At 46.9% G+C, this 16,276-nt stretch overlaps 1 protein-coding gene across 2 annotated transcripts in view; it reads left to right on the plus strand.

The window, feature by feature from the left end:
* PRKCB (protein kinase C beta) overlaps positions 1 to 16,276 on the plus strand; it is a 472,648-nt gene that overhangs the window by 418,275 nt on the left and 38,097 nt on the right. For both annotated transcript variants that reach the window (XM_063934744.1, XM_063934743.1), the window contains exon 9: positions 1,518 to 1,664. In XM_063934744.1, coding sequence (XP_063790814.1) covers positions 1,518 to 1,664 — 147 coding nt within the window. The remainder of the gene's footprint in view (positions 1 to 1,517; positions 1,665 to 16,276) is intronic.

Raw genomic sequence — 16,276 nt, forward strand, 5'->3', positions numbered from 1 at the left:
TGATATAAATACACTGCTTAGCATCAATAAATATAAATAACGCACCCAGTATTTAGTAAAAGCTGCAGGAAGTCACCAAATGAGTCATAGCAAAGTGGGAACTCCTCTTTGTGTTATGCATGTACATGACAAGCTGTATGTACGCCCGTTTGCAGAGCATATATTGCTTGATTTCGCACTTTGCATGATCCGGATCCAAGCGTATCCAAGTATCCAGAGAGAAGCAGAGTAGTGCGCATTTCAGCTGCATCCACACCTGCGTCTGAAGAGGCATAACTGTTATAACTGTGCATTCTTACGTAGGCCGAGATCAGTGAGGGTGCGCTGACACACCTCAAGTCTCTGCACTATGCGGGGAAAAAGGAAAGATGTGCACTCATGTGACTGGTACCAAACCAAGTGTATGTATAGGGGGCGGGCACGCATTCAGTATTGGACAGATGTTTCCAAGCGCTCGGCAAAGGAACATCGGCAGGTGATTCCCCTTCAACGCCCTTCAGGACCATAGACTACAGCAGGGGCGGCTCCAGAGGGGAGGATGCAGCTCAGTTTAAAATTCAAATAGGGTAGCCGCACCAACTGCCAGTGAGTCAGTTTGAAATGGCAGTTGGTGCTGCTACCGAATTTGAATTTTGAACCGACCTGCAGCCTCACCTCTGGAGCCGACGTTGGACGACAGTGTAGTTAAGGGCCCTACACACTTGGCGATATTGAAGGATATAGTTAAAAAATTAACGCTATATCGTTCAGTGTGGAGGCATTATCGATGAACGATGCGCGTCCCCGCAGTCGATCATCGTTTATTCATGTAAGCCAATTTGGACGATATCGATGTAATGTCATATCGTCCAACTTTTATGTAAAAAAAGTTGATGAAAAATCGGCCAACGATAATATCGTTGGTCGTCAAAATTGGCCAAATCGCCAAGTGTGTAGAGCCCTTTAGTTTTAGAACACTGCTGATTTTGCTGTGGGAGTTTTATATTTAAGATAACACAGATTTTCTATTACCTCCTTGAAGTTTTGTGTTTCAGAAGTTTGTCAGCAGATGGATAGCATGTAAATGACACAGATTATCCCTCAAAAAGGATCATTGATATTGGATAATACACAGACTGAACAAGTCATGTGGGCTGAATGCTGCATTTCTGGATCTCTACTTGCTCAGGTCCGATAAAGCTGAGCGTGGGTTCAATTCCTGTATCTGACTGGGTACCACTGGACAATGGCTGCTTGGACTGTCCATGCCAGCCCACATCTAATACATCTGATCAGAAGCCGATTGATACTGGAGGTTATTGGGGGCCAGTGTTCGCTTGTCTTTTGCAGCCAGTTATGTATACTCCAGTTAGGTATATGGCAATTCGGTATAATGCGGTATTATTCGCCCATCAAGATTGCAATAAGACTACAGTATAATGTTTTTTTTTTTACATTTTTGCCCAAATATCTCAGTTAGCGGGGATGTTTTAGCCACTTTGTATCTGTGAGTCATTTGTTCTCATTTTACATTGCAGAGAGCCAGAATTGGGCCTGGGGCCAAAGCTGCAGAGGAGAAGGTGGGAAATCCAGTAGCCAAAATTGACAGCAACGGAAATCGAGACCGCGTCAAAGTGTCCGATTTCAACTTCCTGAAGGTGCTGGGCAAAGGAAGCTTTGGAAAGGTGAGTTATTTATTTATTTTCTCTAACGTCCTAGTGGATGCTGGGGACTCCGTAAGGACCATGGGGAATAGACGGGCTCCGCAGGTGACATGGGCACTTTAAGAAAGAATTAAGATTCTGGTGTGCTCTGGCTCCTCCCTCTATGTCCCTCCTCCAGACCTCAGTTTGAGATTGTGCCCGGACGAGCTGGGTGCTGTTCAGTCAGCTCTCCTGAGCTTGCTGTGAGAAAGTATTTTGTTAGGTTTTTTATTTTCAGGGAGCTCTGCTGGCAACAGACTCCCTGCATCGTGGGACAGAGGGGAGAGAAGCAGCCCTACTCTCTGAAGCTAGGTCCTGCTTCTTAGGCTACTGGACACCATTAGCTCCAGAGGGATCGTACACATGATCTCACCCTCGTCGTCCGATCCCAGAGCCGCGCCGCCGTCCCCCTCACAGAGCCGGAAGACAGAAGCCGGGTGAGTATGAGAAGCAAGAAGACTTCGAAATCGGCGGCAGAAGACTCCGTTCTTCACTGAGGTAACGCACAGCACTGCAGCTGTGCGCCATTGCTCCCACACACCTCACATACTCCGGTCACTGTAAGGGTGCAGGGCGCGGGGGGGGGGGCGCCCTGGGCAGCATATGGACCTCGTTTGGCAAAAGTACACATATATACAGTTGGGCACTGTATATATGTATGAGCCCCCACCAAGAAAATGTATATTTAAGCGGGACAGAAGCCCGCCGTCGCGGGGGCGGGGCTTCTTCCTCAGCACTCACCTGCGCCATTTTTTCTCCACAGCTCCGCTGAGAGGAAGCTCCCCAGGCTCTCCCCTGCAGATACACGGTAGAAGAGGGTAAAAAGAGAGGGGGGGCACATAATTAGGCGCAAAAATCTATATAAACAGCAGCTACTGGGTTAACATTAAGTTACTGTGTTATTCCTGGGTTTATAGCGCTGGGGGTGTGTGCTGGCATACTCTCTCTCTGTCTCTCCAAAGGGCCTTGTGGGGGAATTGTCTTCAGATGAGCATTCCCTGAGTGTGTGGTGTGTCTGTACGTGTGTGTCGACATGTCTGAGGTAAAAGGCTCCCCTAAGGAGGAGATGGAGCAAATGTGTGTGTGCGTGGTGTCTCCGTCGACAACGCAGACACCTGTTTGGATATGTGAAATTAAGTGCTAAGGTAAATTTATTGCACAAAAGATTAGAGAACAGACAGGGAATCTACCCATGTCTGTCCCTATGTCGCAGAGACCTTCAGAGTCTCTCAATGCTCACTATCCAAAATAATAGACACTGATATCGACACGGAGTCTGACTCTAGTGTCGACTACGATAATGCAAAGTTACAGCTAAAATGGCAGGAAAGTATTCAAAATATGATTATTGTAATAAAAAATGTTTTGCATATCACTGATGACTCATCTGTCCCTGACACAAGGGTACACATGTTTAAGGGGAAGAAAGCTGAGGTAAATTTCCCTCCTCTCATGAAGAAAAAGAGCGGGAATCTCCAGACAAGAGACTGCAGTTTCCCACAAAGAATTCTCAGGGAGTATCCTTTCCCTACTAGGGCCAGGATACGATGGGAATCTTCCCCTAGGGTGTCACGTTTGCCCAAAAGGTAGCGCTGACTTAACAGCTATCCTCAGGGATCCTGCAGATAGCATGCAGTAAAAGTACTTTGAAGTCCATTTACACACATTCTGGTACACTACTCAGACCGGCGATTGTGTCGGCATGGGTTTATAGCGCTGTAGCAGCGTGGACAGATACCTTATCAGCAGAGATTGAGACCCTAGTATGTATGTATGTATATATATATATATATATACACAAGAATGGTATCAAGTTGCGCTCGGGATATGAAAAAGCAGCACCTCTAGAAGAATCCCTCGTCAGCAAGGATTCACAAATGATAAATACATACAGAATCTGAGGGCGCTAGTGACTTATTGCAGACAATCAATATAGTTTAAAATTTATTCTTAAAATACAATGTATGTCTCTACTTCATCTTTTCAAATAACATTGTTATCATACAGGATGGATACAACATCAACAGATTTCGATATACACCAATCAAGTTTTGGCTCAATTACAGTACCCAATTCAAATATATACCAATCAGGTTTTAATCAGATGTAGAACCCAACGCGTTTCGTCCCTTAGGACTTCTTCAGGGGTATTAGATCAACATAAGTCTGAAACTAATAACTCCAGACGGTATCCATAATAGTGAAATCAAAAAACGCCTAATGGACTCATAGATTGAAACCAGAGAGACAATTCCTTTGACTATTATTTATAAAAACAGTCAAATATTGGTGAAGTAGGTCTATAAAATTAAAACAGACCCATATAATAGGTGTTTTGTACACCACTGGATAGATAAAAGATTTTAGTTGGCCTCAAATCATGTGGTTTGAGTGCTTCAATACTGCCACCTCTCACAAAGTCCAGTGCATATGCACTGGACTTTGTGAGAGGTGGCAGTATTGAAGCACTCAAACCACATGATTTGAGGCCAACTAAAATCTTTTATCTATCCAGTGGTGTACAAAACACCTATTATATGGGTCTGTTTTAATTTTATAGACCTACTTCACCAATATTTGACTGTTTTTATAAATAATAGTCAAAGGAATTGTCTCTCTGGTTTCAATCTATGAGTCCATTAGGCGTTTTTTGATTTCACTATTATGGATACCGTCTGGAGTTATTAGTTTCAGACTTATGTTGATCTAATACCCCTAAAGAAGTCCTAAGGGACGAAACGCGTTGGGTTCTACATCTGATTAAAACCTGATTGGTATATATTTGAATTGGGTACTGTAATTGAGCCAAAACTTGATTGGTGTATATCGAAATCTGTTGATGTTGTATCCATCCTGTATGATAACAATGTTATTTGAAAAGATGAAGTAGAGACATACATTGTATTTTAAGAATAAATTTTAAACTATATTGATTGTCTGCAATAAGTCACTAGCGCCCTCAGATTCTGTATATATAGATATAGATAGATAGATATATATATATATATATATATATATAAGATGCTGTCTTAGATATATATATATATATAAAAGGTGATGCCGACTTAAGAGGCATATGGAAGGTTTACCTTACAAGGCTGAGGATTGTGTGGAGAAGGGATCTCGGACCTGGTCTCCACAGCTATAGCTGGTAATTCTGATCTTTTGCCTTATATTCCAGCACAGCCTAGGAAAGCACGACATTATCAAATGCAGTCCTTTCGATCACAAAAAAACAAGAAAGTCCGAGGTTCGTCCTTTCTTGCCAGAGGCAGGGGCAGAGGAAAGAAGCTGCACAACACAGCTAGTTCCCAGGAACAGAAGTCCTCCCCGGCCTCTACAAAATCCACTGCATGTCGCTGGGGCTCCACAGGCGGAGCTAGGCCCGGTGGGGGCACGTCTTCGAAATTTCAGCCACAAGTGGGTTCACTCCCTGTTGGATCCCTGGGCAATAGATATAGTGTAGTGTCTCAGGAATACAAGCTGGACTTCGAGGAGATGCCCCCTCACCGACGGCCCTGCCGGCTTCCCCCCACGAGAGGGAAATAGTGTTAACTGCAATTCACAAATGGCATCTTCAACAGGTGGTGGTCAAGGTTCCCCTCCTTCAACAAGGAGGGGGGTTGTTATTCGACCATGTTGTAGTCCCGAAACCGGACGGTTCGGTCAGACCCATATTGAATTTAAAATCCCTGAACATATACCTGAAAAGGTTCAAGTTCAAGATGGAATCGCTGAGAGCGGTCGTCGCAAGCCTGGAAGGGGGGGATTTTATGGTGTCTGGACATAAAGGATGCATACCTTCATGTCCCCATTTATCCACCTCATCAGGCGTACCTCAGATTTGTGGTACGGGATTGTCATTACCAATTTCAGACGTTGCCGTTTGTTCTCTCCACGGCACCGAGAATATTTACCAAGGTAATGGCGGAAATGATGGTACTCCTGCGGAAGCAAGGGGTCGCAATTATCCCATACTTGGACGATCTCATAAAAGCGGGATCAAGAGAGCCGTTGCTGATCAGCGTAGCACTTTCTCTGGAAGTGTAACGGCAACACGGCTGGATTCTAAATATTCCAAAGTCGCAGTTGGTTCCTACGGCTCGTCTGCCTTTCCTAGTCATGATTCTAGACACAGACCAGAAAAGGGTTTATCTCCCGATAGAGAGAGCTCAGGAGCTCATGACACTGATCAGGAACCTATTGAAACCAAAACAGGTGTCAGTGCATCACTGCACTCGAGTCCTGGGAAGGATGGTGGCATCATACGAGGCCATTCCCTTCGGCAGGTTCCATGCGAGGACCTTTCAATGGGACTTACTGGACAAGTGGTCCGTTTCAAATCTTCAGATGCATCGGTTAATCACCCTATCCCCCAGGGCCAGGGTGTCTCTCCTGTGGTGGCTGCAGAGTGCTCACCTTCTCGAGGGCCGCAGATTCGGCATTAAGGACTGGGTCCTGGTGACCACGGATGCAAGCCTCCGAGGGTGGGGAGCAGTCACACAGGAAAGAAATTTCCAAGGTCTGTGGTCAAGTCAGGAGACTCGCCTTCACATCAACATCCTGGAACTAAGGGCCGTATACAACGCCCTACGTCAAGTGGAGACCCTGCTTCGCGACCAACCGGTTCTGATTCAGTCAGACACCATCACCGCAGTGGCTCATGTAAACCGACAAGGCGGCACAAGGAGCAGGGTAGCGATGGCGGAAGCCACCAGAATTCTTCGCTGGACGGAAAATCACGTAAGCGCACTGTCAGCAGTGTTCATCCCGGGAGTGGACAACTGGGAAGCAGACTTCCTCAGCAGACACGACCTCCACCCGGAAGAGTGGGGACTTCATCAGGAAGTCTTCGCACAGACTGCAAGTCGGTGGGTACTGCCACAGGTGGACATGATGGCATCCCGCCTCAACAAAAAACTACAGAGGTATTGCGCCAGGTCAAGAGACCCTTAGGCGATAGCTGTAGACGCCCTGGTGACACCGTGGGTGTTCCAGTCGGTCTATGTATTTCCTCCTCTTCCTCTCATACCCAAGGTGCTGAGAATAATAAGAAAAAGAGGAGTGAGAACGATACTCATTGTTCCAGATTGGCCACGAAGGATTTGGTATCCAGATCTGCAAGAAATGCTCACAGAGGACCCGTGGCCTCTACCTCTAAGACAGGACTTGTTGCAGCAGGGGCCCTGTCTGTTCCAAGACTTACCGCGGCTGCGTTTGACGGCATGGCGGTTGAACGCCGGATCCTAGCGGAGAAAGGCATTCCGGAGGAGGTCATTCCTACGCTGATAAAGGCTAGGAAGGACGTGACAGCTCAACATTATCACCGTATATGGCGAAAATATGTTGCTTGGTGTGAGGCCAGGAATGCCCCTATGGAGGAATTCCAGCTGGGCCGTTTCCTTTACTTCCTACAGTCAGGAGTGAATTTGGGCCTAAAATTGGGGTCCATTAAGGTCCAGATTTCGGCACTATCCATTTTCTTTCAAAAGGAGTTGACTTCTCTACCTGAAGTTCAGACGTTTGTAAAGGGAGTGCTGCATATTCAGCCCCCTTTTGTGCCTCCAGTGGCACCTTGGGATCTTAACGTGGTGTTGAGTTTCCTGAAATCCCACTGGTTTGAACCACTCAAAACGGTGGAGTTGAAATATCTCGCGTGGAAGGTGGTCATGCTATTAGCCTTGGCTTCGGCTAGGCGTGTGTCAGAGTTGGCGGCTTTGTCACATAAAAGCCCCTATCTGGTTTTCCATGCGATAGAGCAGAATTGCGGACCCGTCCACAATTTCTGCCGAAAGTGGTTTCATCCTTTCATATAAACCAACTTATTGTGGTGCCTGTGGCTACTGCGGACTTGGAGGATTCAGAGTTGCTTGATGTAGTCAGGGCTTTAAAGGTTTATGTAGCCAGAACGGCTAGGGTCAGGAAAACAGAGTCTTTGTTTATCCTGTATGCTTCCAACAAGCTTGGTGCACCTGCTTCAAAGCAGACTATTGCTCGCTGGATCTGTAACACGATTCAGCAGGCTCATTCGGCGGCTGGATTGCCGCTGCCAAAATCAGTTAAGGCCCATTCCACTATGAAGGTGGGCTCTTCTTGGGCGGCTTCCCGAGGGGTCTCGGCATTACAACTTTGCCGAGCGACTACTTGGTCAGGTTCAAACACTTTTGCAAAGTTCTACAAGTTTGATGCCCTGGCCGAGGAGGACCTTGTGTTTGCTCAATCGGTGCTGCAGAGTCATCCGCACTCTCCCGCCCGTTTGGGAGCTTTGGTATAATCCCCATGGTCCTTACGGAGTCCCCAGCATCCACTAGGACGTTAGAGAAAATAAGATTTTACTTACCGGTAAATCTATTTCTCGTAGTCCGTAGTGGATGCTGGGCGCCCGTCCTAAGTGCGGACTTCTTCTGCAATGCTTGTATATAGTTATTGCTTAAATAAGGGTTATGGTATGGTTGCATCAGGGTTGACCTGTTGCTCTGTTGTTCATACTGTTGACTGGATATGTTTATCTCAAGTTATACGGTGTGATTGGTGTGGCTGGTATGAATCTTGCCCTGGATTACCAAAATCCTTTCCTTGTACTGTCAGCTCTTCCGGGCACAGTTTCTCTAACTGAGGTCTGGAGGAGGGACATAGAGGGAGGAGCCAGAGCACACCAGAATCTAAATTCTTTCTTAAAGTGCCCATGTCTCCTGCAGGGCCCGTCTATTCCCCATGGTCCTTACGGAGTCCCCAGCATCCACTACGTACTACGAGAAATAGATTTACCGGTAAGTAAAATCTTATTTTATTTATTAACAGTTTCTTATGTAGTGCAGAAAATTCCGTTACACAAGCCAGGTGTCTGCTGGAGAACTATGTGTGCCAAAAGTCCAACCTACTATAACCAATCAGCTACTACGTACCCTTTACTGCAAAAATGAAAGGAAAGAATCTGATTGCACATTGCCCTATGTTATCACAGGGTATATTAGTGTCACACAGTCATCTGCTAGCAGGACGTAGAGCAAATTATAATGTGCATGGAATTTCATTTAGAGGTAAATAGATAGAGATGTGTGTGTGTATATATATATATATATAAATATATATATACAGACTTGGAGATGCGGCACTCTGGTTCACTTAAATAGCAATGACGGGTGTGGAGTCCCTTGTTCAGGACCTGAACAAGGGACTCCACACCCGTCATTGCTATTTAAGTGAACCAGAGTGCCGCATCTCCAAGTCTGTATCTTCACGTCTATGAAGGCACCGGTGCAGGTGATTTTTTCTTGTTGAAGGGAGTGCCAGGCTGACACGGATTGTATATATATATATATATATCTATATCGGTGAATATATAATATTACAGAGTGCAGGCGCCAGGCACGATAATGGCTGAAATGAGTCAGGCCTTTTCATTTTCACCCATCCATCAATCATAGTACTGTTGGCCAAAGCTGCTTCTGACAAAAGTTCCTTTTGAAGGTATGGCCACATTGGGTTTTGTAGAAGAATCTGCTTTTCAGTCATGTGTTTATAGCATCAGGTCAGACGGTCATTCCCCTGACTCCCTTATATTGCTCTGGAGTATGGCAACCCCTGTATGCTCTTAAAGTGAGCTGTTCAAAAGTCACAGAAGAATGCTAAATGTATAGGTGGCGTAGGGGACATGTATGCTAATAAATGACAGTCACCATGAAGTCATATTTCCTTGTTTGCTTTCAGCATTGCTGTGCTAGATGTCTCCCATCAGTTATAACAGACTTCCCAGCAAAGCCACCATTACCTGCTTTCTAGTCAGGTCATTGGAGGGGGTGTGGTATAGTATGGTCTACAGTCATTAGGTTGACCCCATATGGTCGGCATACACTATGTGGACATAGGAAAGGTCGGCAGGGTGAAAATGTCGACATGAAAATGGTCAACGCACTCCCCCCCCCAACCCCCAACCCCCAATCATCTTTTGGGGTTAGTGTGGATAATGTTCCCTTCTGGGACCGCCATTTGTAGAAACACATCCGCTTGCGAGCTCGCTTCGCTCGATACGGTTTGGGCACCATGTCTTGCTTTGCTCGCCGCAAGGTCACTACATGGATAGTCAAGGAGAGAAAAAGTCCAAAAACATGAAAAAAACACTGGAGGTTGGAAATAGGTGAAGTGCCACATTATATGCACACAGTCAGTGTGTGGTATCGGTGTATCTGCAGCTATTGCCCATCCCTGTCTCTCCCTTTCTCTCTCTCTCTCCTTATACTGGAGTTGCTGCCTCCTCTCCCCTTTGTTCGCTCGGCAGCTTTCTTCTTCCTTGTCTGCAGACAGCTGCAGTGAGGAAACTTTCATTTGTTTCTGTTTCAAAGATGTTCTTCCTCCCAGCGGCAGCCCTGAGAGAGGGGGAGTAGAGGGTGAGCAGCTTAGGAAATAAATATCAATACCTCGTTTGGATTGTTGAGTTCACTTGACCCCTGAACACCCACAGGGACTTCAAACACAATCCTTTAAAAATCCTCGGAGGTGATGCATTTAGCCGGCTTCCAGCCTGGCACTCGCATCCTTTGTAAGCCAACAAACCGCTGAAAGAACACTTTTGTGTTTTCAAAGTATTGTTGCCCCAAAAACACAAGTAAAGGTTTGTCCTTCAACCCCGCTGTCGGCCTGTTATTTATATATTTTTTATTTCATTCTTTACTCTTGTATTTTGTCAAATAGTGTAACGCTAATGACTTTCTCATAGCGGACAATTCAATTAGCGGCCGTGTGCAGCTGCACCCATTGTGGAGAATTGCGGTGCACCTACATCGCACATTTTCCTGCACCCTTCTCCAGTGCCAGGGAACATGTGATGTTGGTGGCCACAAGGTGCCGGTGTTCCATCGGTTTTTCCAGCACTTTGCGGTTATCGCTGCTGCTAATTGAATTGCTCCATAAGGAGTTGTTTTCCAACATGGCTCAATGGTGCAGAACTGTAGAGGAATCCAATGTTAATAAAAATAGAGGTCTTTCACTCATCCATGGTACATTGTCTCGCGGTCATCATCTGCAGGATGCAACTTGTGCAGACTGTCCGGTGCTGCCGGGTGCTTAGGATCGGTCAATTGATATATGGATGTATCCTCATGCACTTAGTCCCAATACACCAAGAGAGCAGTGCCGAACGGTATAGCGCCGCAACTTTTTTTTTAAATTTGCATCGCAGACATAGCGAAACCCGCTCACTCTGTACCATAGACACCGATCAAATACACAGCTACTGCTACTTGCTATACCTTACAAATCTGAATCAGGCCCTGAGTAACAGACTGACTGTGTGTATACAGGGGTACATATGGGAATGGCAGAGCAGGGACCTCTGGAAAGTAGAACATGTCAGTGCTCTGTTAGTCATCTTCCTAAGTGCTCAGTCAGTCCTTTACTTCATGGGGATCAGTAATCCCTATGGGAGCGCCCATCTCTGCTCCATTCCCATGTTTGAAAGCAAGTAAACAAATTTAAAAAAATGACCAGTGTACCTGGCTATAGGAATCCCATTAATCCTGTTAAATCCCCATAATCCCATTAAATCATGTTTATTGGGGGATCACCAGGTGGGTAAAGATGCATTGTGAGCAAAAGATTTTGGGTAAGAAAAATGGTTGTATTGGGAGCCTCGAGAGCCATCCCTGTATTGGGACCCTCGGGAGCTATCCCCGTATTGGGACCCTCGGGAGCTATCCCCGTATTGGGACCCTCGGGAGCTATCCCTGTATTGGGACCCTCGGGAGCTATCCCTGTATTGGGACCCTCGGGAGCTATCCCTGTATTGGGACCCTCGGGAGCTATCCCTGTATTGGGACCCTCGGGAGGGGAGCTATCTTTGTATTGGGACCCTCGGGAGCTATCTCTGTATTAGGACCCTCTGGAGCAATCCCTGTATTGGGACCCTCGGGAGCAATCCCTGTATTGGGACCCTCGGGAGCAATCCCTGTATTGGGACCCTCGGGAGCTATCCCTGTATTGGGACCCTCGGGAGCTATCCCTGTATTGGGACCCTCAGGAGCTATCCCTGTATTGGGACCCTCGGGAGGGGAGCTATCTTTGTATTGGGACCCTCGGGAGCTATCTCTGTATTAGGACCCTCTGGAGCAATCCCTGTATTGGGACCCTCGGGAGCAATCCCTGTATTGGGACCCTCGGGAGCTATCCCTGTATTGGGACCCTCGGGAGCTATCCCTGTATTGGGACCCTCGGGAGCTATCCCTGTATTGGGACCCTCGGGAGCTATCCCTGTATTGGGACCCTCGGGAGGGGAGCTATCTTTGTATTGGGACCCTCGGGAGCTATCTCTGTATTAGGACCCTCTGGAGCAATCCCTGTATTGGGACCCTCGGGAGCAATCCCTGTATTGGGACCCTCGGGAGATATCCCTGTATTGGGACCCTCGGGAGCTATCCCTGTATTGGGACCCTCGGGAGCAATCCCTGTATTGGGACCCTCGGGAGCAATCCCTGTATTGGGACCCTCGGGAGCTATCCCTGTATTGGGACCCTCGGGAGCTATCCCTGTATTGGGACCCTCGGGAGCTATCCCTGTATTGGGACCCTCGGGAGCTATCCCTGTATTGGGACCCTCGGGAGCTATCCCTGTATTGGGACCCTCGGGAGCTATCCCCGTATTGGGACCCTCGGGAGCTATCCCCGTATTGGGACCCTCGGGAGCTATCCCCGTATTGGGACCCTCGGGAGCTATCCCCGTATTGGGACCCTCGGGAGCTATCCCTGTATTGGGACCCTCGGGAGGGGAGCTATCTTTGTATTGGGACCCTCGGGAGCTATCTCTGTATTAGGACCCTCGGGAGCAATCCCTGTATTGGGACCCTCGGGAGCTATCCCTGTATTGGGACCCTTGGGAGCTATCCCTGTATTGGGACCCTCGGGAGCTATCCCTGTAATGGGACGCTCGGGAGCCCCTCGGGAGCTATCCCTGTATTGGGACCCTCGGGAGCTATCCCTGTATTGTGACCCTCGGGAGCTATCCCTGTATTGGGACCCCTGTATTGGGACCCTCGGGAGCTATCCCTGTATTGGGACCCTCGGGAGCTATCCCTGTATTGGGACCCTCGGGAGCTATCCCTGTATTGGGACCCTCGGGAGCAATCCCTGTATTGGGACCCTCGGGAGCAATCCCTGTATTGGGACCCTCGGGAGCAATCCCTGTATTGGGACCCTCGGGAGCTATCCCTGTATTGGGACCCTCGGGAGCTATCCCTGTATTGGGACCCTCGGGAGCTATCCCTGTATTGGGACCCTCGGGAGCTATCCCTGTATTGGGACCCTCGGGAGCTATCCCCGTATTGGGACCCTCGGGAGCTATCCCCGTATTGGGACCCTCGGGAGCTATCCCCGTATTGGGACCCTCGGGAGCTATCCCCGTATTGGGACCCTCGGGAGCTATCCCCGTATTGGGACCCTCGGGAGCTATCCCCGTATTGGGACCCTCGGGAGCTATCCCCGTATTGGGACCCCTGTATTGGGACCTTCGGGAGCTATCCCCGTATTGGGTCCCTCGGGAGCTATCCCCGTATTGGGACCCTCGGGAGCTATCCCCGTATTGGGACCCCTGTATTGGGACCTTCGGGAGCTATCCCCGTATTGGGTCCCTCGGGAGCTATCCCCGTATTGGGACCCTCGGGAGCTATCCCCGTATTGGGACCCTCGGGAGCTATCCCCGTATTGGGACCCTCGGGAGCTATCCCTGTATTGGGACCCTCGGGAGGGGAGCTATCTCTGTATTGGGACCCTCGGGAGCTATCTCTGTATTGGGACCCTCGGGAGCAATCCCTGTATTGGGACCCTCGGGAGCAATCCCTGTATTGGGACCCTCGGGAGCTATCCCTGTATTGGGACCCTCGGGAGCTATCCCTGTATATGGGAACCTCGGGAGCTATCCCTGTATATGGGAACCTCGGGAGCTATCCCTGTATATGGGAACCTCGGGAGCTATCCCTGTATATGGGAACCTCGGGAGCTATCAGTAATTATTACATCAGTAAGTAAATATAGACTGCATCTCGCCAGTAGTTTTCATAAATAAGGCCCAGTGATAGTGATGCTATCTGTAAGTGGAACAAGGGGAATAGGTGATCTTCCAGTAGATGGTGGTACTATAGTATTAGATCTATGAGAGTTACTTATGGTGGTGTTCAGCTGGCTGCAAGTAACTCGGGTATGTGATGTTCCGTATACTATTTCTGAGAAAACATCGGTCACCTCAAAAGTGGCGCATAAGAAACAGAGAATGTGTATATGTGTTGTGAACATACTGATGTAGACGGGTCGCTCTTAGCAGGCAAGTTGCCATGTCCTGCTATAGTACACTCTAATCTGTGGTGGGGGAATTAAAATTAAATATATATATATATATATATATATATATATATAATATCAAGTACAAAATGCCGGCACTCCTTGTCTGTGTAAATTAATAGCGTCGGTGCCCTCCCGTGTAACGGTCCCCATGTGGTAACCGAGAAACATACAGCATTCGTGGGGCGGCACTCATACGACTCTCAAGAAAACACAGGATCCCTATATGTGGTCAACGTTTCAGAATTTTTACTCCAATTCTCATATATGTTATGCTCTAAACTGCATTGGTAGTGTTCTGCTAGGAACAGAACATCCTGCATTATAAGGAATTTCTAACAGCCAGGTGAAAGGCACTGACTTATGCCGGGATAAACTTTTTGAAAGGGAACAATTTTCCAAGAGACAGGAAGCCATACAGGTTTGGGGCTGCCACCGCCATGATAGATCTCCTGCATGTTATGAATGATTGTTTTTAGTTTTTTTTTAAACTCAACCAGAACCCCATGCTTATGAAGGGTAATCATTGCAATTCTATTGTTTTGATGATTAATTTTTTTATAGGCCAATGTCTACAAAATAAATTGGATTTCAGGACTTTCCAATATTTCAGTCCGCGCAAGTATACAGTCCGCCAAGGCTTGTCCACCAAACTATTAACGACGGACTAATGTACTAATATGTAATAGTGTTTTTTAACAGTAGTCCATCCTGTATGATATATTTCACCTTTCTGGAAAACATGGAATGCAGTTATTTTTCAGATACTATTACTCATGGAAAATATGTTATTTCTCAGTAACCACGTTTTTTATTTTATAATAAAGTTCCGCTAATGCAGTGTTTACATTTCCATATGTTAATTCTGCGGAAACTGTACCTGTCCACTTCATAAATCGGAGGTGCTGAATGAGGTATCTGTGAAACTCAAGCAGTGAAATGAGATCTTGGAAAAGTAAAAATACATAAATTAAACCCTCGGTGGCACATGACGTCTGCTGGAAAGAGTTAAGTAGCCTCGCAAGTTGCATTTTGTCGACATCAAGAACAGGTAGGAGAGGTTTTCCAGTCTGGTGCTAGAATTGAAGCACTTTAATGTGGAAAACAAAGCATCGCAATGCATTCATCAGCAGAACTTGTCCTGTCATTGGAGTCGGCAAACACCTAATCTGCCAGCCAGAGAGAGGCGTGCGGCAGCTGGGGGAAGAAAGGCAGCGTTTTTCCAGATTCTCTTCTTTAATTGAGCAAACATAAAGGAAAACCTTATTAAAAGGCACGTCTGATGTGAGAAGAGTGTGTGACAGAACATTATAAATATGCTAATTAGCCCTCTACAGATGCGGGCTGCGAGCTGTGATTAGATGGCGCACCTCACCTGCACGCAATGGGCTTATTGTCTTGTGTAGGAAAGATAGCAGGTAGCCGGCAGCTGTTATATCATTTCCCTGTTATTATTATTCTTCTGCTACAACCAGATAACCCTGCCTGCTCACCGAGACAGCCCGGCTTATTTTAACCTGGCATGGAATATCCAAATCAGATCTCATTTTAGGTTTGCAGCAGAGATTTGATGGTAAACATGTCATTTTTAAAATTAATTTCGCCTCTAAGATTTTTCGTTGCAGGCTTTCATGACGTTCTATTTTTTTCTGCCTTTTCAAATTTCCTTTCACTTCCTAAATACTGAATAAATCAACCCGTCCTTTGATTGTGCATAACGTTCTAGGTTCACCGCTGAGATCTTGAGATTTGCCATCACCTGGAGGTTCCATCCCAGAGCTTCTACCGTATGAAGTCATTTAGGTAAAGCTGCCCATATAGGCTCCATGATTGGCCCGGATTGCTGGCTACATGGACCTGGGTACAGCTTGGCCACACATATGGTTCGGTTAAGGCCAATCAATTTGATGAGATTAAAAACACTGTATCCAGGGCCGATTAAGGTTTTTGAGTGCCACTGCCGATAACGCAGAAAAATGATGTGCTAATCAACTTTATTTACGTTATTATTTACTCCATAATAAAAATAAACTTCCATCCAATATGACTTTTCATTACCCCCCCCCCCCCCCCGCCTCGCTTTTCTAGATGTTCCTTTGCACTGATGACCCAATTCTTACTGAATCTCTATTGTGTATCTACCCTTTGCCTATAATCCCTCGCTATATACTGTATGTCCACAATCTTGCGGACTTGTTCTGATGAAATGCAGTGTCTGGATTGGTGAATTCACTTTGGCCAGTGATGTCACAGCAGCTCAAATCGCTGCAG

Source organism: Pseudophryne corroboree, chromosome 7 (assembly GCF_028390025.1).
Source record: "Pseudophryne corroboree isolate aPseCor3 chromosome 7, aPseCor3.hap2, whole genome shotgun sequence".
In the NCBI taxonomy this organism is placed as follows: Eukaryota; Metazoa; Chordata; class Amphibia; order Anura; family Myobatrachidae; genus Pseudophryne; species Pseudophryne corroboree.